This window comes from Vespa mandarinia, chromosome 13 (genome assembly GCF_050613455.1).
Source record: "Vespa mandarinia isolate Hongniang chromosome 13, ASM5061345v1, whole genome shotgun sequence".
Lineage (NCBI taxonomy): Eukaryota > Metazoa > Arthropoda > Insecta > Hymenoptera > Vespidae > Vespa > Vespa mandarinia.
In genome coordinates, this window is record NC_140822.1 from 1,174,331 (window position 1) to 1,200,000 (window position 25,670).

Sequence of the window (25,670 nt, forward strand, 5' to 3'; positions counted from 1 at the left end):
TCCTGATGTAGTTGGCCGTTCTCTTTGCCCTACTATTCGCGTTTTGGTTGCGCAGAAGACTAATTTCAATTCTCTGCGCCGCGTCTCCCCGTAAGGGACAGGCCGTTTCCGTGCGTCCCGGCCGCCCGCGCGCAGAGACTCGGCGATCGTTAACGCGTAGTACCACGGCCATTGTGCTAAAAGAATCCACGACGCTCGGATAGTGAACGCTGAGGACCGGGGACGTGTAGTTTTTCCAAGTTTTTCCTCCTGTGATATTTAGATTGTGCCAATATAGGTGAGTAATCTCTTAAAAAGCATCATCTCTTTCACATATTAGATTTGTTAGTTTCGCCGTTTGAAATTTAGTCCTTAGAATATGAGATATTGAGTGTGTGTGTGCGTGTGTGTGTGCTGTGTGTGTGTGTGTCTGTATGCGTGAGAGAGAATGAGTGAGGGTAGAAGGGTGGGAAGGAGGGAGAAAAATTTTTAAGGTTATTTCGAAGAGATTCGTGAAAAGCTCAAAGGGAGAAAATTGAGTCTCTTTGTTCCGCCATGGCGATTACGATCGTTTCAAATTCGACGTTTTCATACCCATCCAGAGTATTATCAATTTAGATTCCTCGTTCGTTCTCTTCTTGATTTTCTTTATGCGAAAGGAAAAAAAGATGATTCGTAGGACGCTTAAAATGAATGGTTTCTTATATCGTTATTAGGTACTTAGAATAGGTTCAGATTTTCCGGCACGTTTTACGGAGTTTTCGCCATTTTGTCACGAACGAGTCCGCATTGTCGGCCATTACGTACGTATGTCTCAGGTCCCGATCCAGGGACGGACACACGATTTGTCTCGTCGAATACATAGACGTTCTTACTTTTTTATTGCCTATTATTTTACCGGTATCTCTTCTCGTGATTCTTGGCTTAACGTTCTTTGCATGCTTCCTTCGTTCTTATCTTCGTAACATTCGTTTCCTACTCGATTCGATAAACTAACGTTTAAGTGAGCATAAAAAAGAAATAAAGAAAAATAAAAAGCAGAAATATGTTAATATGGAATGATATTGCAGGTAGATTATAATCTAACGAAAAGATATAGGTTAGCGCGTCCATATTTTTACATATGCTTATGTATATATATATATATATATATATATATATATATATACACGCACACGTACGATGCATATTTTTATTGGAATATGAAAATAATAAAGTTTTTTTTTTTTAAATGATTAATAAGTTTTACGGAAGCATCATGAAAGGACAAAAAACTGGAAAAAGAAATAAGGAAAAAAGAAATGAAGTGAAAGACAAAAAGGACGTTGACGTAAACACATGCCGGTTTTTTTTTTCTACAAGATAAATATTTTTCCTATTCGATAATATGTTTCTCATAAACTTATTCGTATAGATCGAAGAGAAAAGGTCGATATATATATATATATACACATATATACATATTATGATATATTATTTCTGTCTAATAAAATATTCATATATGCTTGTGTATATATTATATATGTATATATTTTAGATGTGTGAATTTAATTGAAAAGGAACGCGCGCGTCCTCCATGGGACAAGAAGAAAAAGAAACAGTTGCGTTGATATCGTAGTTACATTTTTCTTTTTTCTTTCTTTTTTTTTTTTTTTTTATTGTTTTTTTCTTTTTTCTCTCTTCTTTCTTTTCGTTTCTTCTTTTTTTTTTCCTTTTCTCTTGAGATGTAAAGCGCGCATGCTCTAGAAGGTTTCCTTCTTTCCTCGTCTTTCATCCCCTCGTTCCGCTGTTCCTCTCGAGTCTCCCACCATTGAAAATCCTAGTCAGAGTGAGAGAGAGGAAGATATATAGATAGATAGAGATAGAAAGAAAGAAAGAGAGAGACGAAGAACGAGACTTGCGCTCTCTGACGGGCGTCGCGAGAGTGACCGAGCAACCGTGTGCCGCGCCATTGTTGAAAAGGGCAGCGCTGGAGACGCACGCCGTGGCTCGGACGTCCGCTCACGGAGTTTTTTCCCCACTTTTCACCGATCCCCCGATTGCTGTGATATTAGATTCTTTTTTATACACCCTATATTAGGTGAGTGCCAATATAAAAGAAACAAGTTCGATCTAATAACAACGGATCAGTGATAATCTAATCGAACATATATCTATATATATATATAAATGTTCATGTATATATATATATGTGTATATATATATATGTATATCTTCATATATATGTACATATGTATGTATATATATATATCAAGTGGATAAATATATCTGTGCGTTAAGAATATCACTTTTGGAGAAGAAAATTCCGGAAAATCTTTCTCGGGACCGGCTGACATGGCGCGGGCGTTTCCCCTCCGCGTTCGGTTCGTTTACTATCGTACGTAACGACTATAAGATTAACTTGACGATAAATCGTATTGATTCTTTTTTAATCTTTATATATATACATAGAACGTGATACTTTGCGAACGGGATCGTTCAATGGGACCTAAGCGTTCGCGCTTTTCCTTAAGAGCTTTTTACCCATCGCCATTTTGTCCGGGTGCTAGTTCGCCGTCGGCCATATTGCCATCCACGTCTCGTCACGTCTTCTCTCTCTCTCTCTCTCTCTCTCTCTCTCTCACACATTCTCTCTCATTCTCTCTCATTCTTTCTTTCGATCTCTTACTCTTACACATATATTCTCACACAAGTACGTATGCGTACACATATTCCTCTTTCTCTCACGCTCACGCTCTCACGTTTAACGAACATCTTTATTCTTTCTCTTCCTTTTCCGATCTTCCTTCTCTTTTCCTTTTACCGAGAAGACTTAGCTAAGAAATTGAACCTTAAAGGCGTGTCATGTTATTCTCTGGCGTGTATACGCGAACTACCAAGCGCACGATATAAGATCGAACGAAATTATTTGTCAACAATTTGTTTTCCTTTCACGCACGTTGCACCGGGGCGCCGTCCTGACGTAACAACGCGACTCCGGCAGCAGATAACAATATAAATAGATTACGCAATCGGACAGTCGCTCTCTAACTCTTTTTCTTTTTCTCTTCGTCGTCGCATCTTTCTTTTTATTCGTTCGTATCGTTCGTTTGTGTGTGAGGTTTCAACAACGTATCGTTCGTCTCTCTCTCTCTCTCTCTCTTTCCACCTCCACCTCCTTCACCTCCTCCACACCTCTTCTCCGTTCCACTTCCACCCCTCTCATCTCGTGCGGATTACCCGCGTTTCTCGACTCTGCGCATGTGAGAAGAGAGGGCAGGATCGATTTGCCGCTTTATTGCGCGTCTCTCTGATGTAAATCCCGGTGACGTAAATCAGCTTGTTCTCTCGTCTCGTCTCGTCTCGTTTCGTTTCGTTTCGTTGCGCCACGATACAGCACGCTCTCTCTCTCTCTCTCTCACTCTTCTCTTTCTCTCTTTCCTCTCCTCTTTATCTATCTATCTTTTTCTTCTTCCCTCTCCTTCTACCGTATTTTTTATTCTCTTTAAATCGTCCCTCTACTATATACGGATTTCATTAACTCGAGCCTCAGGCGCCATGGCAACTTCTAGTCGTATATTATCAATCTATGTTGTTGGCTCGTCGTTCGTGATTTTCCTGATTATCTTCAAAGATTTTACGTCTAATCTATAAAAAAAAAAAAAAAAAAAAAAAATCAGAAAAAAATTTAGGTTAGACTGCGATATTCATTCAGTTCTTTCTTTCTCATTTTCTTTCACAAAATTCATAAAACCTTTTCTCGCGTCTATCAATTTTTTTTTTATAAATATGAATGCATACATATACAACGAATGATTAATCAATCAATCTCTCTCCCCCTCCCTCCCCCCTCTCTCCCTCATTCCGAGTGATCATTCGAACAATTTCATTACTATATGAAAGAAAATGAAAGAAGAGAAAAGATAGTAAAAAAGAAAAAATAAAAAGTGGAAGGAAGGAAAACTTTTTTTCCGGGGCCTAGAGAATCGAGCAAACGCCCCTGGGTCCCAGGGGGCCTCGAGACGACGCGCAAGTCGTGCGCAGAAGTCGACTTTCTTTTGTGCGCATGCGCGGTGCTTGCGCGTCCTCCTGCATCATCCCCACTACCAAGTTGCACGGTTATACCGTTACGAGAGGGACACGCACAAAGGAAAAGGCCCAGGAGAGAGAGACCGTTCCAAGCGACGCGCTTGCATCACACGGCCATTTTGGAAGCTTCGGTGCTTCGTTCCGGAGCTTTCGAGACCGCGCGGTCGTGCGTGCTTGGTGTGTTCCATCGAAAGAGCAGGCGGTGCACGGAAAGGAAGGGACACGCAAGAAAGAGACTGAAACGAGGATAGATAGATATAGAGATAGAGACCGCGACAGTTAGAATATAGATGGATAGAGACGGACAGATAGATATAGATATATATACATATACAGATAGATAGACAAATAGAAACGTGGTGCCGTAAGTGCGTTGTGCCCTCTTCGACGGTTCGATGTACGATTTAATTGTTAAACGTGGAAAGTATAGATAGTATCGGGCGTGATCGGTCAATATCGTATTTCGTCTTCCGTCATTTCGATTACGGGTTCGCAACGCACCCAGGGAGAGAGACGCGCACGCGCGCGTACGCACACACTCACTCATACACATGAGACTTCGTCAGCATCAATATTCTCAACACGACAAACCTGATCGATCAACCAACAATAGCCGTTTGTGGTTCTCTTTTAATTTCGCAGAAACGAGGAAACGATACCAGAGAACATGGAGGATGACCAGCAGTTCTGCCTTAAATGGAACAATCATCAGAGCACACTGATACAAAATTTCGACACGCTTTATGAAAGCGGTACGCTGGTCGACTGCACGTTGGCAGCGGAGGGGAAATACCTAAAGGCCCACAGGGTAGTCCTCTCCGCGTGCAGTCCATATTTTGAGGTGAGTTTTTTTTTTTCTTCCTCATCACTTTACGTAATCGCTTGTTTTTCTTTGTTTTGTTTTGTTTTTTTCCTTATTTACATGCGCATGTATGTATATATAAACACAATATTCCAATGCGAACATAATACGTACTTACGTACGTGTCTTATGGTTGCGTGACATCTTAGAATACATACGTATATATTTATGTGTGTGAATTTCGATTTTGTTTGGTTATTTAATGGGACAACCTTTTTCACGTTAATATTATATTAAGTTATGATAAAATAATTCAATGGCTTCAAATATATTTTTTTTCTTACCTCTTTTGTTTTCTTTTTTTTCAATGGATTAGAAATATTATAATGCAGAATGGATCATTGTGTCGTTTATGGTTTCGCTCTTTTTTTTTTATTGTTTTCCTTTTTTCTCATTGTCTCTCTCTCTCTCTTTCTCTTTCTCTCTCTGTCCGGAGTCAGATCAATACCAAATACATGGGTGAGAGAGAGAAAGATAGAGGGGGTTAGCGTGAGAGGGAGAAGGGACGAAAGGGGTTTGTCTACCGAGCGCGCTCGTAGGGGAAAGGGGGCTCATGTTGAAACAAGATGGCCGCTCTGCTGTACTTGCTGCTTCTCTCTCTCTCTATCTCTCTCTTTCTCTCTCTCTCTCTCTCTCTCTCTCTCTCTCTCTCTTTCTCTCTCTCTCTCCCTCCCTCCCAGTGGGAGAGAGCGAGAAGCAAGAGCCAGACATATACTCCCTCTCCCCTCCTTGCTCTTGATCAATACAGAGAAAGCAAGATGGCTGCTTTCCAGGGCACTTCCCTGGGATTTTACCCTGAACTCATTGGTAGTTGGGGCAGGGGTAGAAGGGTGGGTTTAGGGAGCGGGATCTGTTTCGTATATCGATTGAAATTTAAACTAAATTTACATTAACATTGTAGTATGACTTAACAATCAATTGCATATATATATATGTATGTATATATAGTTTAATATCAAGTATTTTCATTATAAGACATGCGCATCTAATTCCTATTTTTTATTTATTTATTTATTTATTTTTCTTTTCTTTTTTTTTTTTTTTTGTTTAAAATCTTCTATTATTTTCTTTTTCCATTGAAAAATGTTATTCCTGATCGTAGGAAGATAATTTTTTTGCTAAAGTAATACAGGACGGACCTGAGAAAATGTCTGTATTCCTGAATTTTTAAAGACGATTGCTCCTTTTTGTAGATTTCTTAAGCTTAGGCTTTTTGCAAGTATAACTTTAAATATATAGTTTTACGATACAACGAGGAAGAACAATAAAAATTTTGCATAAAATATATCTCGGAATAGGGTAATTGGATTTTTAATATCATTCAGGAGGAACTTTTGGTTCAGCCTGTAATGATTTATGAATTTTTATGTAATTCCTCCATTTATATATGTGTATATATATATATATATATATATGTTATATAATGTTTGGCTTACAGAGAATTAACACATACGCATATACGCATGTTTATCTTGGATCAATTTAGATTATTTGTTACGATATGATTATAACGAATATTTTGATTTGATTTCAGGGCCTCCTCAGCGAGCACTATGATAAGCACCCTGTATTCATACTCAAAGATGTAAAATTTAAAGAATTGAAGGCGATGATGGATTATATGTACAGGGGAGAAGTGAATATCTCCCAAGACCAACTAACGGCACTCCTTAAGGCTGCCGAGTCATTACAAATTAAGGGCCTTTCGGAAAGTAAAACGGGCGGTGGTAACAATAAAACAGTTTCGAGGGTATCTAAAGTCGCGCCACAGCCGAGGTCATCGCCGTTAAACATTTCCTACGCGTCTTCCGGTCTCACCATTGAAAGGAACAGAGTTCCTAGACAGGCACAAAGTTCTATAGGGGATTTGCCCGAAGACTCGCACAGTCCCCAAATACCTAAGGAGCTTTCTTCGAGGTAAGAGATATATATATATATATTTCTTGTGATAATGCCTGTCGTAAAAATAAAATTAATTGAAATAATATAATAAAACAATAATTATGTTGTGGAATTTTCCAAGTATTTTTATTGTTTTTTTTTCTCTCTCTCTCTCTCTCTCTCTATACGAATATTATATTAATTTACAGGGAGGGCTCGCAAAGTCCAACATCAAAGAAAAGAAGAAGACTTAGAAGAAGAAGCGTCGGTGAAGATAATTCCGTAGAAAATCACGAAGCATCGAATTCAAGCGATATACCTCAACAAATGGGCGTGCCGGCACTTGCGATAGCACCTGTCGCGGACGAAAAAACGAACGCTGATCCCACGGACTCCCTCGGCAGGTCAGCTTTAATGACGCAGCTGACGAAACCTGCCGATGAGATGCTTCAGGTTAGAGAGAGAAGATCAATTCTCCTAACTTTACCTTTCTTTTGTTTTTCATTTTTTTTTCTTTTCTTTTTCTGTGCAAGTACAAGATGATCGCAAGAACTCCTTCTATAGGTGGTTCAAAAGCGTTACTAGCTGATTCTGTAGAAATCAATTGCTCTCTTTTTTTTTTCGAGATCTTTCACGCTTGTAATTTTATGATTTGAAAAAAATATAGAAGAAAAGAAAAGGGAAAAACAAAAATAATTCTGAAGACCTGGAAAAATTGATTTTTATGATCATCCAAGAATTTTTGACTCGCTTAGAAAATTTTGATCTTTCCACCCTATAATATATCGATCATTGAAAAAAAAAAAAAAAAAAAAGAAGAAAAAGTAAAGAACGAATATATAATATTAAACTCATTTATTGTTGCCAACGTATAATGGAACTTGAATTATATTAATATTCAATTTCTTTCGCGCGTTGGCATATTAAACTTCGTACTTTATCCTGCTGCCTGTTAGCCTCACACACATGCTCTCGCAGAGGGGAAACGGTGCGATACAATTTTCGCTATACTTTCTACAATTTTTCTTATCGTTCTTGTTGTTATTATTATTATTATTCTCATTGTCGTATTATTTGTTTAGTTTAAATACGAGGTGTATTAACGTTGAATTGTAATTTATCCTTAGATACCACTCGAAAATCCCGAGCCAAATGATAATCTCATCGAGCCAAAGTCCGAGTATTTGGAGGACCAAGAAGAAAGCGTTGAGGATCTGACCCTAGATGATGATATGAATGATTTGAATGAAATTGAGCAGGATACGAATAGGGCCGGGCCGTCCCATGACAACTCTCAACATCCTGGTAAGCCATCAGAATTATATTAATTAATTAATTTATTATTTATTTTACTTATTTATTTATTCAAATTAATTTTTGTTGTTCTTCTACCACCCTTTCCCTCATCATTCTTGATTCTAATCCTGGGTTTTGATGACCGTAGTCAAATGCATGTGGTTTAACAAACGTCGATTCGTCTATATCTATTTCTAAAAACAAAAACAAAAACGAAAAAAAGAAAAAAATATATAAAAAAAAGAGAAAATAAAAAGAAACGGTAGTAATAATTTAGCTTAGCTTTTACGTAGACGCGAGCATTTATATATATATATATATATATATATATATATATATATATATATATATTCGGTGGATGGTAGAAATATTTAAAGAGAGGGTCTCGCACAGAACAGGCCACTTGCCTATATATACGTATATATGTATAATTTATATATATATATATATATATATATATATATATATATGGAGAGAGAAATGCATATAAAAATCAGCGAATCTTCTATCCAAAAAGAGTCCTTGGATAGAAGCGGAGCTTCTACACGAATTGGAATTCTAAGTTCCCAATTAGAATTCTTTATTAGGTGTTGTGTCAGACAATCTTCATGATTTTAGGATTTGGGACTCATTCTTTCTCTCTTTTTCTCTTTTTATCCATCTGTCTCTCTCTCTCTCTCTCTCTCTCTATCACATTCTCTTTCACTTTCTCTCTTTCTGTCTGTTTATTCTCAAATGATGATGATGATAATAATAATCGTCATTATTAATCATCATCGTCACTGTTACCATGATAGGGTCGATAAGAAAAAGCAAATCTGATTGATTGATTGATTGAATGAATGATTGAATGATTGATTAATTTGGTGTCGCGGTTCCTTTCGTTGTTATGTTTTCTTGGTATATCATTTAAAAAAAAAAAAAGAACGGGATAAATTAGCCGACACACTAGCTTGGGTTTCCTCGTTGCAGGTGGGGGGGCGGGAGCGCGGTCTCGAGGGTCGAGAGGGAATGTAGGTGGTGTTGGTGTGGTCGTTGGTGTCGATGGTGGTGACGTCGTTGTTGGTGACGTCGTTGTTGGTGAGGACGTTGGTGGTGGTGGTGCCGCCCTTTGGGCGTCCCATTTCCTCGATTGTAAAAAAGTGCCGAACACGAGACGTCCTAGGCCAGAAGTTGACGTAGGCGCGTTGCTTAAGTCACTGGCTAACAAACAGGGGAGAAAGTATAGTTTAGATTCGGTTAAAATGTCATTGGAAGCTATATTGCAACAGGGCGTTAGCACCACTCAGGCATCCGAGATGTACGGGATCAATCGGTCGACCCTCCAATTCTATTTGAAAAAGTTGAACGTCGTCAGGAGGAGATGGAGACAACAGCCTAACACCTTGGTCCAGCCTAGACAATCTTAGTGTGTGTAGTATGTGTGTCCGTCGTCGTCGTCGTCGTTGTCGTCGTCGTCGTCCGTGCGTGTGCGTGTGCGTGTGTATGTGTCCTCCGTTGTGCGCTCCTCCGCGCGGCATATACGTAACATATATACGTGTCCATCAAAATCCGAAATCAATAAGATATATATGAAACGTGTATGAAATAAATAGGAAAAAGAAAGAGAAAGTAATAATATCCTTTTCGTCCGTGGACGCGAGATCATCGCGTGTTTTATGTTTATATAGATCATAGATTGTAAAAAAAAAAAAAAAAAAAAAAAAAAAGAAAAAGGAAAAAAAAAGAGAGCAAGTGACACGTTCGATGTGTACTTCGTTTTCTCTCTGACTGATGTTTTTGGGCTCTCAAATTCAAATCTTTTTTCATTCTATTTCTTCCTTCCTTCCTTCCTTTCTTTCTTTCTTTCTTTCTTTCATATTCTTCATTTTTGAGAACCCAAGCTTTCTTCAATGTGTGTGCATATTATGTGATAGTACATGTATATGTATATATAACATATACATATACAATATTTTCTCCTTAACCCCTTGACATATAATGACGTCTGGAAGACACGTCATTCATTTCATGTGTCATTGTAGACTTTGACGTCTTTGAGACGTCAGGAACGGCGTTACAGTACATTATTAATTTGTTTAATTATTTCACTGGTGTGTCAATTCTGTTTTATTTAAAATGTTCAATATGCTCTCCCTTCTCTCATTCTGAACAGTTATCGATAATAAAATAAATATTTTTCTAATGAAAGGATATAAAAAAAATCTTTTATATGCTTGATATAATAATAGCTATCTATCTATAATGCTTATGTTTTCTATTCTCTAAGTTACCTACTTCAACAAAACAGTTGATTGTGTAAATTTTCGACTCAATATTGCAGAAGATATGACATGTAATTTGTCTCTTCCTGATTATCCGATACATGGTAGACAGTCGCAAAATGACTGTAGACAAAACATTGGGCACATTTTCCTGAACATATACCTTCGACTAATAATAAAAAATATCCTACAAAGAGATGTCATGTCTGCGTAAAAAATAATATAAGAAGAGAAACAACTTGGCAGTGTAAAAAATGTTTAGTTCCTCTACATATTCCAAAATGTTTTAAAATGTTTCATACTTTACAGAATTATTAATTTGTTATTTTATAATATAACTTAATTATTATTCATTCAACCTGAATACGTTTTATATTAGCAATGCAAATCACAAAATATAATATGTTCTGTTTCTAAGAATAAAAATATTTTTTTTTTCTTTCTTTTTTTTTTTTTTTTTTTTTTGAAGTTTTGCCCTCTTTTCTTCGAGTTCTGTTTCTAAGCTTGACAACATAACTGTGTTCAGTTAGGCCAAATTAAATAGTAATTTTCGGGCACGTCAAATTCCATTTTATTTGTATGTCAAGGGGTTAAGTTCGGCCTTATGTGGGTGTTTATCATCCCCTCCTTCCCTCCTACTCCCTCTTTCTCTCGCTCTTTCTATTAAGACACATAAACAGATGCACACACAGACACACACGATCAAATCCAACACAAAGAGAAAAGAATATTTTCTAATTTCCACGCTTATTATAAGCAAGAGCATTGAAATTCTTTCAAAAGATAGATAGGAGGACATAAAAAGAAATAAGAAATAAAACTTTAATAAGAAGTATATTAACACATTGTTGAGATAAGACATCGGAGATTTAAATCTCTGCGTCTTTATTTTTTTAAGTCTCCTTTAAGCGGTTCAAAAGTTCCTTAGATTACGTGATATTAGAAATTAATTGGTCTTTTAAAAAGACTTAGTCAAATTGATATGAATTTTGTATGTGTATAATAATACACAAAAATACGCGCGAGACGCCTCATCATATAGATCATCGATTAAGTTTTATTACTTCTATTTGCATAAAATGGACTATATTTGCATTGTATACAACGTTATTGCTATTGGCACGTAATATGTATATAAAGGAAATTCAGTTTGGCTACGTAGTGTTTTTTACAATGGCTCTACGATTATACATTCTAAAAAATTTTTAATGTTAATAATAGAATTTTGTTGAATAAGATATATGCATATATGTATGCATTGTTTTGCAATAGCATGCACATGCATGTTTGATATATTTAAACAAAAAAAGATATGTTTACTGAAATATGCATATAAACAACACAGTGAGGATAAGCGATCCGTTTCACGGTGTATATATAGTCTCTCAACAATGTGTTAATTATGTTCATTATTTGAATTTCTCTCTCTCTCTCTCTCTCTCTCTCTCTCTCTCTCTCTCTCTCTCTCTCTCTCTCTCTCTCTCTCTCTCTCTCTTTCTTTCTTTCACTCTGTAAGTGTCGATATAGTTCACTTAACAGCTAGGCTGTGTATAAATGCATTTGGCATTGTAATTAAAAGCGTCCGTGAGAAAAGTATGTATGTGTGTCGCCTGTATAAATATGTGAGAGAATGCGTGTACGTACGTACATATGTATGCTTGTACGTATGTACGTCCGTATGTATGTATGTATGTGTATATATATATATATGTGAGTATTAATTATTCACATGAACGATTGTGTAATATACTCGCATTTTATCTGTCGTCGTCATCGTCCTCGTCGTCATTGTCGTCGTTGTTTGTTGTCAGTGAGCGAAGATGATGAAGAAAATAATAATAAGAAAAAATTGATCTAGTCGGGGAGTTTTAATGTCCGATTTATAAATGTTCATTCGTTAAATTATTCCCGTTGTATAAGGACTGATTGACAGACTGCCCTTTCTCTTTCTCTCTCTCTCTCTCTCTCTCTCTCTCTCTCTCTCTCTCTCTCTCTCTCTCTCTCTCTCTCTCTCTCTCTCTCTCTCTCTCTCTCTCTCTCTCTCTCTCTTTCTCTCTCTCTTTTTCATAGATGTGGTTTACAAATTTCTATCGAATTTTCTGCTGCGAACCCTACGTTTATAATCTTATCACGTAATAACGTATTTTGACCGTCTCACCGAATAAATCGTGCCAATATTTTTCTTTCTCCGTCCTCGTTTTAAAGAGAAACGAAACAATAAGGAAACAAAAAGAAAAAAGAAAAAAAAAAATAAAAATAGTAATTAATAATAATTAATAATAATTAATAATAATAATAATAATAATAATAATAATTAATAATAATAATAATTAATAATAATAATTAATAATAGACCTTTTAATGATGGATAATGAATGAAAATAAAGTATATCACCCTTTTGTTCCTACATTTCTTGTTATTATTATCGTTATTGTTATATCTTTTATCTTTCTTACTCTTATAATACTGAATATAATTTAAAAGCCAGTTAAAAAGATCACGAAGAAATTTATTCGTTCTTTTGTCCTTTCTTGCTTTTTTCTTATTTGCATTTTTTCTTTTCTTTTCTTGTTTCTTGTAATGTCGTTTAGATAGTAGTGGAAGGCCCCCTTTTCTTTTCTTTTTTTATATTATAACCCTCTATAATCCATTATAGTTGAAATTTTTTGTTTTCTATAGAAAAAAAGTTGTCTGATGTGAAGCTCATGTTTATTATTCAAATATATTTGTATTAAATATTTTACTTATGTTAAAAAGAAAATAATACTTGAAATATATTGTTATATAATGAAATTTACCAAGTAAAGAACGAGTCAAAAGTAGCAAAGTGATTTAAAAAAAAATCAATTATTCTTTTTCAAGACTTTTTAACCACTTGCGGTGGAAAGACGTGTCACGCACGTTAAAATGCTTCTGTTACCGGAACGTCAGCGACGTGTTGTTACACGTCGTCAGGCGATTGTTGCAGAAAGAAAAATGACGTGCGTGGCACGTCAACTGTTAATGGAATTTTGGTTGCAAAATGGAAAGACAAGAGAGACATATATGTAATTTCCACGAAACATACAAAAATTGAGATGGTCGAAATGGAAAAAAAGAAATGGAAAAATAATAGTAGCCCTATAACAAAGCCCAACATCATTTTGGAATACAATGAGGGTATGGGTGGAGTGGATCTACAAGACAGTTATTTATCGTCTTTTAAATTAATGAGAAAATATGTTAAAAGTTATGAGAAAATATTTTTTTACATAGTGGATATGGCACTGCTCAATTCTTATATTTTATATTGCAAAAAAAAAAATGGAAATAGCAAAATGTAAAAAGTATTCTTTTTCGAAATTTCGAATCGATGTAGCCGAACAAAATTTTAGAAACTGTATGTCTTCCTGATTACCAAAAACGTGGAAGGATATCTGCTGGAAACGCTCCGGGTCGCTTACATGCGAAGCAATGGGGACATTTCCCAAGAAATATACCGCCTACAAACGCCAAAAAAAATCCACAACGGAGGTGTGTAGTGTGCGCTAAACATAAAAAACGGAGTGAAACTACGTGGGAGTGTAAAAAATGTCTTGTAGCGTTACACATTCCAAGCTGTTTTGAAAAATATCACATTCTGCAAGATTATTAATAAATAAATTTAGTATTCGTACATAATGTAATTTTATCATCATAGTTGATGCGTTTTTATATTCTCTTCTGGAACCCCTTGAACGTTGCCTGAACGCTCCCCGAAGTGATTTGCACTCGACTGTTCTCTGGCACGCGCAACCGTGAATTTCTTTGCACCGCAAGTGGTTAATGTAGCAATTAAGCTCTCTTATGGTTTTATGATTCGAAAAAAGGAATTAGCTTGAAAAAGCATCATGGATATGAAGTTCTGATATGAAGTGACGATTAATTATATATTATCAATTAGAAATTAATTTTTTTTTTCTTTTTTAACAGATACATGAGATTTAGTTAAATATGACATGATATTATAGAGGGGTTATACGTGCTTTTTTTTTCTTTAGATTTTATATTTTAGAACATATAGCTAGATGTGTTTAATTAATTGCTTTCTCTATTCTTGGAACGTTCGAAAGAAACGTAATAATTAATTAATAGATTAAATTGTACAAATTAACACAGTTTAATTGAAATTAATGTTTTAATTACATACGCACATATATATATATATATATATACACATACACAACACACGCATATTATTAAATATAAATTTATATTTTAACACATTGTTCACCGATCGACGTGGTTAATATACTCGTATTTGCACGTGCACGCAACTTATGCAATTATTAAAATTACGGGATGGACCAAAAATTTCCTGGGCTCTCTTAGTATTCCTACAATTTGAAAAACAAAATTTAGCCTAAAAAAAATGTTGAAAGATAGTAAAATTGGATTTTTAATATCCAACAAGTTTTTGGCCATTCCTGTGTATTACTATAAAGTGATATTAACACGTTCTGTGCCAAGCCATTTTTGTCTGACTTGTTGTTCAGGCCATTTGATATTTTGACTAAAGATTGATATATTATCACATAATATTTCATTACATCATCAATACATAAGTAATTCTCTTGTTTAGAGTAGTTATCACATCGATTAGTAGATATCAGTTCGATTGCAAAAGTCAGTCGGTTCGAAACTTTTCGATTAGTAAAAAATCTGCTACATTCGAATTTGCTAAATAAAAAACGAGAGAGATAAAATATTTAACAAAAGGAACGAGTAGGTAAATATACGGAGATAACATTTTTTTATTTTTCATTTGTTTCTGTTGGAAAACAAGTTTCTATTATTTACTTTCATTAGGTTATTCTTTCATCTTGTAATTTTTTGAATTGAGCGAGTTCTTCAACTTTCATTTTTTTAGCTCTGATGATGATAGGTAATATGGAAGTACACGACGGAGATAGTTCCAGTTCTATTTCCATTGAAACTGCGACAAACTTTAGAAAACGACATGAAATTAAAAAGACAGCGGGTAAAGCGAGGACAGCTAGACAACGTTGCATTTCTTGCTATAAACAAAATGTAAAAAAATTCGGTACCGAAGTAGCAAGACAAAAAACTATAAGAGTAATGACGTTTTGCAGTGATTGCCCGAAAAAACCGTCATTATGCCTCCCTTGCTTTAACAAAGTCCACCATTAAATGTAATTATTAATTATTGTATATATAACAATTAAATAAACTTATGTGTTTTGTTCTATACTGCATTTTGTATAATGCATCATTTTTTTGGTTGAATGTCATAAAATATATGCTTTCAGCGCATTAAATAAAATATAACTGCGTGTATCACCGGTGGGTACACATGGCACGGAACGTGTTAATTATTAAAATAAATGAATATTGAGCCGGTGTAAACGTATTACATTACTTAGAGCATATTAGCCGGTCTCAACAATGTGTTAAGATATATAAATATATATAATTTAATATAATATAATATAATATAATATATAATATAATATAATATAATATATGTGTGTGTGTGTGTGTGCGCGTTTGTATGTCTGTCTCTTGTCTGTCTCTGTTTTCGCGCATGTGTGCGTAAGAGAAAAACTTAATGGGAAAATTAATATTAATATTTTTGTGGTTATTTCTTTTTTTTTTTATTTTTTTTTTTTACTTTTTTTTTTATTTTTTTTTTTATTTTTAATTCATCAGCTGGCCTTGCAACATGGCACGTTACCGGTGATCGAAGTAACGCGGGTGGTGTCGTGGGTTCGGTGGCAGGTGCACCAGGGACGACGGACGAAGTTTTTCTTGCAGCCCAGGAGGCCGCCCAGGCCCACCGCGACTCACAAGGTAGGCTCATCTACGGCATTTTTCATCTCTATCTGGCCACCGTAACAATGGGCACTGTGATGATGATAATTGGCCATAACGAGAAAAAGAAAGGGTTTTTTCTTTTTTTTTCTTTTTTTTTTTTCTTTTCTATTTTCTTTTAACGATCAGACTACGAAACAGGACCGTCCTCAGGAGGATAATACAAATAAATATTAAAATATCGGATAAAATGAAAATGCAATTCTTATGCAAGAAGATTATAATTCTCAAAACAAAAGACAAAGAAAAAAAATAAAACGAACAGATCAATAATATGACTGCTTTTCACTGAATGAACTACGAATAAATTTTTCTAAGATTTTTCTCATTAAAAAAAAAAAAAAAAAAAAAAAAAAAAAAAAAAAAAAAAAAAAAATTTTTCTACAGAGATATATGTATATATTACCATACGTGTGTTCGTTCGTAAGAGAGTTCATTCGGATTTGAGAAGAGTTGACAAAGTCGGATTAGGTAAAATCAGTAAATAAATTAATAAATAAACAAATAAATAAAAATGAGAGTGCCAATTGCGCAGGTGGGTCAGGATTTTTTTTGTTTTGGAGGGAAAACATCATCATTTTTCCCTCCGCTGTCGGATAACGTGGTACAAACTTAGATTCCGGTATGTTCAAGAGTAGCACGGTCTCTGAAAAAAAAAAAACCAACAAAAATGACTTACATATATGTATATATATATATTCTATATAAATATATATGTATATGTAAATATGAAATATATGATGAATACACACACACACACAATACAATAAAATATATATATATATATTTCATTGAAGAAAGCTTCCTTGTTTCTTCAATATGTATATATATATATACATGTACACACACACATATACAATTATATAAATACATATATATCTGTTCCTCTGTGACATATATATTACATCCTCTCGTATATATATTATTCTCTTTACGTATATATAATCTCTTGTCTAATTTTCTTTTTTGTTTTTTCTAAATATCCAAACGAGCGACGCCACGGATGCAATCAATGAAAATGTCCGATGAAAGAAAATTTTATTTGAAGGAAGAAAAAAATTCTTTTTTCTCTTTTTTTATATATATATATATATATATATATATATATATATATATAATCATTTTTATTCTATTTCGTGGACATATTTGTTAGAATGTGACGCGACGTCGCTGGTTATAACCCTCTCTCTCCTTCGAAAAGGAAAAATGAAAGAAGAGAGAACACTCGAGCTCTTTCAAAAAGCACAAGCACATTGGACGGAAGACGTTTAAATTCGTTTAGGAAAAAAAAAAAATAATAAGTAAATAAAAAAATTAGAATTTTCATATTTCAATGATTTTTTGTTGTTATTATTATTATACTGGTATTATTAAAAGTAATATTTTAAAATAGCTTAGAAAAGGAGAGATAATCGTTCAAAAATAATAAGATCGAATAAATCAATACAGCGAGATAGCGCAAAAAAATCCCCCCCTCCTAATTATTGTATCAAGCGAGAAATAGAATCACCGGGGTATATAAAATGTTCAAGATTGATTAGAGCGAAATGAGATGAAGGAAAACGAGAACGAGAGAGAGAGAGAGAGAGAGAGAGAGAGAGAGAGAGAGAGAGAGAGAGAGAGAGAGAGAGAGAGAGAGAGAGAAAGAGAGAGAAAAAGATAGAGAGAGAGAATGAGAGATCATCTCTGAAAATTAGAGTTGCATAAAATGACGCGAGTTTTCTTCGTTACATACGACATTTAATTTATCGTATGTATTTAGGAAAACAATTTTCTTTCTTTTTCTATTTTTTTTTTTTTTTTTTTTTTTTTTTTTTTTTTTTTTTTTTTTTTAAATATATAAATAAAAACAGGTTAATGGTGCGAAACTCTCTCGTTGGTGGTCCTTTTCTGTTGAAATGAAATGTTTAAAATTCGTTTTTTAAAAAAATTGGTTACGTATTTCGTGATAATTAATATTATCTGATTATAATGCAGGTATGCAATACCATAATGCAGATTGAAAAAGTTGGTCCAGTCGTCGTCATCATCATCTTCATCGTCATCGTCATCGTCATCTGTGAGGTCTGTTCGACAACTCAAGATATTTTCTTCCATGAGAAGAGAGATAATATTCGAAGATATGATCTTCTACATCTTCATTGCTGCTCCTATATGAGAGATTGCCTTGAAGTTAACAAAAAGCAAGGGCGTGGCTTTCTCCCCCCTCCTCCCTCGTATCTACATCTAGCTGACCTTGGACTCGATAAAACTTGTCGTTTTACTGCAATCGTCATTGACTTCTAACTTTTAGAAGTGACGTTGTAAACATTTTCTTATAGTTACTATCTCTTCCATGGAAATATTTTCAATAATGGCTAACTCGAATTTATCATCTGTCAATTTTTATATCGCAGTAGACTCAACCAATGGTTTATAATTGAATTTCAAGGAATATCCTTTCTTATCATGAAATTTCTTTTCTTGATCAGCAACATTTCCTCTGATCGCAATTATTCCATAACAACAATAACATTAACAAATAATTTATATCTTGTTGGACTTAATTTCAAGTTCCGCAATGTAATTGTTCTATCTAAATCGTATATATCTATTTTTAGATAATGCGCGTGTTTGAGAAGGAATATATAGGTGTGGTGTACATCTATAACAATGGGACCTAATTTTCTTCTTCATGACGATGACAATTCTCTTGATGGTCATCAAACCGTATCGAAGATTGTACCTATATTATTATTATCATCGATTAGACAGCTGTGATTTTTAGCCATTTGGCAACAAAGAAACTGATTCCACATAGGAGGGAGAGAAATACACTGTAGTTTTCAGCTGTCAGCTAATATTCTTATTCTTCTATTTCTTGTACGTTGCATCTGCCAGTAACTAACAGCTGCATCCTTTAACAAGCAGATGTTGGCAGTTTTTCTTTCTTCTTCTTCTTCTTTTTTTTTTTTTTTTTTTTAAGCTAAACACGCAGTTTTCTTCTAGAGTATATAATAAGACCACTCTGTTATCCTCTTATATTTATTGATTCAATAATATTCGGAGTTTAATAGGACACCATCTTTGAGAGTTGAACATCAGCAATTTTTATTTCTTTTTTCGTGGAATATGGAGGGGGTAGCAGCGACATTTTCGTACACGCGATTTCTTAGCATTTTTCTTACGTTTTAAATAAATAAAATGTTTTCTCTTAATATATTTGTCCTGTGTATAATATATACATATATATATATACACACATGTATGCGTGTATATATATACACACATAGGGAAAAAGATAGAGTAGGTGATTGCCCAGTTACATTGAGGTGATCCAACGTGGGAAGCAAGGTAATTCGGGAGAGAGAGGAGCGATTTTCTCTGTCAATGCTAGCAGCCATGATGCCCGTTAAATAATACCGCATGTCACACTCATCCAACATATTTGTTTAATAAATAACTAAATAATATATTGTGACTGATTTTTGGAAAAAAAAAGAAACGAAAAAAAAAAGAAGAGAATAAAAATTTGTACCGAGGAAAGATCGTACTAATTTAGTGATTAGAAGAAGCACGCTAGGTAGATAAATTAATTGTTATTTTTGTTCATTTATATTGAAAATGAGAGGAGGACGCGTGTATAAAACGGGACGATGCTCGCATTGACGGCGGAGGTCGTTTTTTTCACCGTCAGAGACTTTGTTACCTTGAATAGTTTTACTCTCTAACGCGCGCTCTTGATGATGATGATGATGATGATGATGATGATGATGATGACGACAACGACGACTCGACAACACGATGACGGTATTAAAGAAAAATAAATGAATAGAGAGTTAGAAACCTTTGCTATTTTTCTCTCTTATAATTTTTCATCATCGCCAAGTGATCAATCTATCGATCATTTCAAGCTTCGCCTCTTTGATTGAATCATATTCTATTTCACGATACACGTTACGGTACAATAACGATGTAATTTTGATTTATTTTACTTTTTTTTTTTTTTCATTTTCTCCCTTGTTTTGATATATGGAACTTACTTTTTTATTGTTGTTGTTGTTGCTTTAGGCTCCTTGATCTTTTAATTTGTTTTGTTGTTGTCAATTATTTCAATTAAATAATTTACTTCTTCCAATTAGAATTTTTTACTTTCCTTTTTTATTTTTTTTTTTTTTTTGTGAAAATCGGGTTTGAGATCATGAACGAATAAATAAAAAAAAAGTAAGGGAGATGGAGATAGAGAAAATGAACAAATAGAATACATGATACACGTGCTCAGTATACTATTATTATTACTATTATTATTATTATTATTATTATTATTGTAATAATTCGTGCCGTAATAATTAGAACCGGATTTTGTGCCACGTTGTTCGCAGCATGTAGAAAAAAAAGAGAGATAGACGATTCTCTTTTTTAAATGTCCGTTGTGAGAAAAGAGACATGCCCAGGGCAATGGCAAGAAGGTTTTCGAAAGTGTTCATCGCGCGCATCCTGTCTAAAAACCAACAAAAAAAAACAAAAAGAAAGGAACACACGTATGAGAGCAAAAGTTAAATGAGAAAGTATAATCCTTGGGCATGTGCGTGTATTTGTACGCCTTCGATCGTTACTTGCCATTGGACCTGGACGAGATAAACAAAAACCCTTTTCGGATCCCAGAGAAAATAGAAAGAAAAAAAAAACAACAAAGAAAAAGATTACCAAAAAAAAAAAAAAAAAAAAAGAAAAAAGGATGAGATATACACACACTGTCCCCACCACCCCCATTTTGCTATCGTGGGCGTGATTTTTTTTTGCTCGCCAGATTCTTTTCCTTCTTCTTTTTATAGTTTTTTTTTCTATTCTTTGTTTTCAATTACTGTTCACCCATACGTGAACGAAACACTCGTGGAATTCTTTTTTTCTTGACAATGGATTTGTTGAGAGAGAGAGAGAGAGAGAGAGAGAGAGAGAGAGAGAGAGGGAGGGAGAGAGAGAGAGTGAGAGGGAGAGCGAGAGAGAGAGTAAGAGAGAGTGAGAAAGTGAGAGAGAGAGAGAAAGAGAGAGAGAGAGAGAAAGAAAGAAAAAAAAATCTGAAAGCCGTTGACGGACGTGTACGGCCAGTTGCGCAAATATCTCACATGTTTTTATGATTAGCATTATTATATCATCGTAATAAATTTCTTCGGTCTCTTTCCTTTTTTTTTTTCTTTTCATCGATTTGCACGAGAAGGATTAAAAAAGAAAAAGAAAATTATATTAGATATAAAAAAGAATACATTATTTCACATCTATCCTTTTGATATCGTTGACATTTGTTTTTTTTGTTTTCTTTCTTATTCTTTTTTTATTTTTTATTGATTTATTTATTTATTTATTTTTTTTTTATGTACATATATATTATTTTTTTCATTGCCGAGAACTCGCGTCTAGATCATGTGATTTGTGACCATTGGTGGTCTTGCGATCTATCGATCAGAGTAAGTTAAAATAAAAAATCGATCTTTCATTTCTTTCGTTTTTTTCCCCCCCATTTCTCAATACAAGAATATAAGCAAAGAAAAAAAAAAGAGTTCACGATGGGTAATGTAAACAGTAAAACAAACAAACAAACTCGCAATGGCTGGAGATGAATTTGATAAAAACGAAGTAAAAAAATGAAGTAAAAGTTTTTCTATTGATTGAAACAAAATGGCGATTAAAAAATAGTCACGTGTCTTTTTTTTCTAGTCCACGTGCGCGCACGATAAAAGCGCACGCGGGCAACCTATTTTCTTCCACGCGCATCAAAACAATCGTGATATCATCCCATCTATATATCTCTCTCTATATATATATATATATATATATGTATATATATATATAAATATATACTTATGTATACACATATATATATATGTATCTATATATCTCTAAAATATATACATACATATATTTATATCTATGTATATATATATGTATCTATATATTTATATGTACATACATATATACATATATATGTGTGTGTGTGTGTATGTGTGTGTGTGTATATGTGCACACGTGCGCATAAATCACGATGTGCCCCCACCCCCCCAAGAAAACGACATATATATATATAAAGAAACAAATAATTTTTTTTTCTCCCTTGTCCATATCCGTGTATGCGTACACTCGATAGTTTTTAATTCCATTGCGTTGTGCCATTTTTTGCGTAATTCGTCTTGCATGCCACGCTTTCCTTCGGTAGTGTAATTTTTACACCTTTTTTAACTCTTAAGGAAATGCGCGAGGGCTGTGCATTTATTCTTTTTTTCTATTTTCTTTTTTTTTTCTTTTTTCTTTTTTTACCTTATTCTTTTTATCGATATATTATTCTTTATCTCAAATTTTTATTTTCACTTGACACGCGCGCGTTCTTTATATACATATACATATGTGCATACATACATACATATACATATGTATGTATATGTATATTTGCGCGCATGTGCGCGTGTGTACAAATATAGCGGTGAAAAAAATGGAGAAATTATTTAACGCGCCCCCTTGCGCAGCTCCGGCCATTTTTTTTTACTAACCCACGTGTACATAACTCGCTTCTTTGTTCGTAACGCATAAAACATCAAATATTTGATTATTAACCTGATTACATACCTATATAGTTCTCTTTTATATATATACTTATTCGCATATATATATATATATGTATACGTATATGTATGTATATATATATATGTGTTAATCTATCTTTATATATATGTATATATATATGAAGAGCAAGATCATATATATATATACAACATACTATCGTATATATAAATATGTTTGTACACATATATTTATAATACTGTTTCTCCTCTACTTCTCAATATATATATATATGTGTATATGACTTACATATATTATATATATATATATATATATATTTCAATTTATATATATATATTTATATATTTTCAAATATATATTTATATATATATAAATGACATCATATAAACGTATATATTATTACTATTACTATATTATTATGATTATTATTATTATTATTATTATTATTATGATTATTATTATTATTATTATTATTATTATTATTATTATTATTATTATTATTATTATTATTATTATTATTGTCAGTATATTATTCTTCTCATGGTATTGTACTTTCTCGTTAATTAGACTTTCGTTGTTGTTGTTGTTGTACCATGCCATGTCACGAATTTTTGCTCTTGTAATTATCTTGCTCCCTCTTGTGTCTTTTCACCCTCCGAGTGTTTAGGAGAGAGAGACGATCGAAAAAGAAGAGAGTTGTTGTTAACGGATAAACGTTGCAAAAACAAAACAAAAGTACAAAAAAAAAAAAAAACTAAACAAAAAAAAGATCAATACGAACGATACAAAAACAATAATACGAACGTAACAATAATATCGGGTTGTGTTGTTCGCTGATAACTAACCGAAAGAAAAAAGTATTTTTAAACGGAAAAAGAAAAGAATCGAACTCGAGAGGGGGTAAGAAACGCGGGAACTTTTTTGAGAAATCAGAGCGCGCCACGGTCGAACGATTTTTCGATGGGGGCTGCAGCCATTTCTCTGCTCTCTTTTTCTTTCTTTCTTTCTTTTCCTTTTTTCCCCCCTTCCCCACACCCGACTTTTTTCGTTTCCTTTTCAAATTCTCCCTCTCGAGAGAAGTTGTTTTTTTTTTGTATTAAAATGAAGAAAGAAGATCAGAAAATTTCTAAGAAGATGAAAGAAGAAAAAGAAGAAAAAGAAGATGATGATGATGACGACAATGATGATGATGATGATGACAATGATGATGATGATGATCATGATGGAAGATATTTAATTCGAGCATCACGCCTTTTGCGTTGGTGATCGAAACGGCCGCGCATCGATTTTCTTTTATTATTGGTTTTTTTTCCTCTTTCACTTTCATTCTCACTCATTCTCTCTCTCTCTCTCTCTCTCTCTCTCTCTCTCTCTCTCTCTCTCTCTCTCTCTCTCTCTCTCTCTCTCACTCTTTCTCTCTTTCTTTCTCTCTCTCTCTCTCTCTGTTTCTCTCTGTCTGTCTCTCTTTTTTCTCTCTCTCTCTCTCTCTCTCTCTCTCTCTTTTTCTCTCTCTCTTTGTTTTTCGTTAATGTGTTGTTGCTCTCGTTGGCCATTTTGTCTCGAGGGCGCGACATTATATCTTTGCGGTTTAAAAACGCGTACGCGATTTATAAAATTCGCAATGTCGTCGAACGTTGGGCACGCCCGTGCGCCCAGACACACATACACACACACACACACTCTCTCTTACTCTTTCCTTTTTTTTTGTTGAGAGTGTGGGGGAGGGAGAGAGAGAGAGCAAGCGAGCGAGCTCTTATTTATGTTTTCATTTTACATTCCGTTTCGATTTATTTCGAACTTATTCGCGTACGCGCGCTTTTTTATTGCGCGACTCGCGACGCGATGTCTTTCGTCTCTCTTTTTTTTATTTTCTCTCTCTTCCTTCTTTCGTGTTTTTTTTTACTTTCTTCCCCCCCTTTTTTTTGTTTTCGCTTTCGTTTTCGAGAGGGTGGAAGATCGAAGAAGAGCCATCTCGAAAAGTATATATGATGTATCTTTTGGTAAGGTCTGGATTTAGTATATATTATTTTATGGTGAAATTTGGTAAGATTATGGTATTAGAAAGACGAAAGGTAACTAGAGATATTAATTGGTTTAAAAGACAGAAATAATTAGGTTTAAATATATTGCGAATATTTCTATCAAGACTTCTTTTTTACTTTTTTCTTTTTTCTTTTTTTTTTTTTTTCTTTTTTTTTCTTCATGTTTCTTTCTAATTTTTCTTTTTTTAATCCTTTTTTTTTCTGTCTTCTTTTTAGTTGAATGCAATCGTTTATATATATATCGGTAACACATAACTTCGAGACATTCCGTTTTGTTGTTATTGTTATTGTTGTTGTCTTGCTTCTTTTCTGTTTTTTTTATTTTTTTTTATTATTTTTTTTTTCTTTCTCCCATTGACTCGGGATAGCTCGTGAAAATTCGATTTTAAAGTCGAGCCTCGATAAATTTCGTTTTTGTTTGGTAAGAATGAACGATTTTATCATCTCGCCTTTGAATATTATTTTCATTTTCATTTGCCATCTCGAGTTATAACTCTCGTGCGAATGTGTGTGCGCCTGTGCGTGTATGTTAATGTGTAAAAGAGTGAGTGAAAGGGTGAGAGGAAGTTAGAATATATGAGAACATTTCTGAATGTCCGGTGCGTGCTCGTACGTGTGCCTGTGCGAAAAATGATTTATTTATATATATATATATATATATATATATATATATAATTTTTTTTTTATTTTTGACGTTGAACTATACAAAATCTTTTTTTTATTCATTTAGCTCGCATAATAATTTATTAGGCAATTTTCGTAATCAGTTTTGTCTGCATTTTTTGACAAAACTGTTTTCTGCCTAAAAAAGATAAAGAAAAAAAAAAAAAGAAAAAAGAAAAAAATTTACGGTATTTTTTTCTTTCGTCACTGTT

The 25,670-nt window shown here is 33.9% G+C and overlaps 1 protein-coding gene across 10 annotated transcripts in view; it reads left to right on the forward strand.

The window, feature by feature from the left end:
• The first annotated feature begins 111 nt into the window (after nucleotides 1–111).
• LOC118444177 (uncharacterized) overlaps nucleotides 112–25,670 on the forward strand; it is a 98,742-nt gene continuing 73,183 nt past the window's right edge. For 4 of the 10 annotated variants that reach the window (XM_085661033.1, XM_035872200.2, XM_085661034.1 and 1 more), the window contains exons 1-6: nucleotides 120–277; nucleotides 4,690–4,888; nucleotides 6,444–6,826; nucleotides 7,000–7,243; nucleotides 7,918–8,095; nucleotides 16,040–16,180. In XM_085661033.1, the coding sequence (XP_085517159.1) occupies nucleotides 4,715–4,888; nucleotides 6,444–6,826; nucleotides 7,000–7,243; nucleotides 7,918–8,095; nucleotides 16,040–16,180 (1,120 nt within the window). In that variant the 5' untranslated portion in view covers nucleotides 120–277; nucleotides 4,690–4,714. Of the gene's footprint in view, nucleotides 278–1,903; nucleotides 2,060–4,689; nucleotides 4,889–6,443; nucleotides 6,827–6,999; nucleotides 7,244–7,917; nucleotides 8,096–16,039; nucleotides 16,181–25,670 lie in introns of those variants that run through there. The other 6 variants (XM_035872201.2, XM_035872202.2, XM_085661031.1 and 3 more) reach the window with 4 other exon arrangements.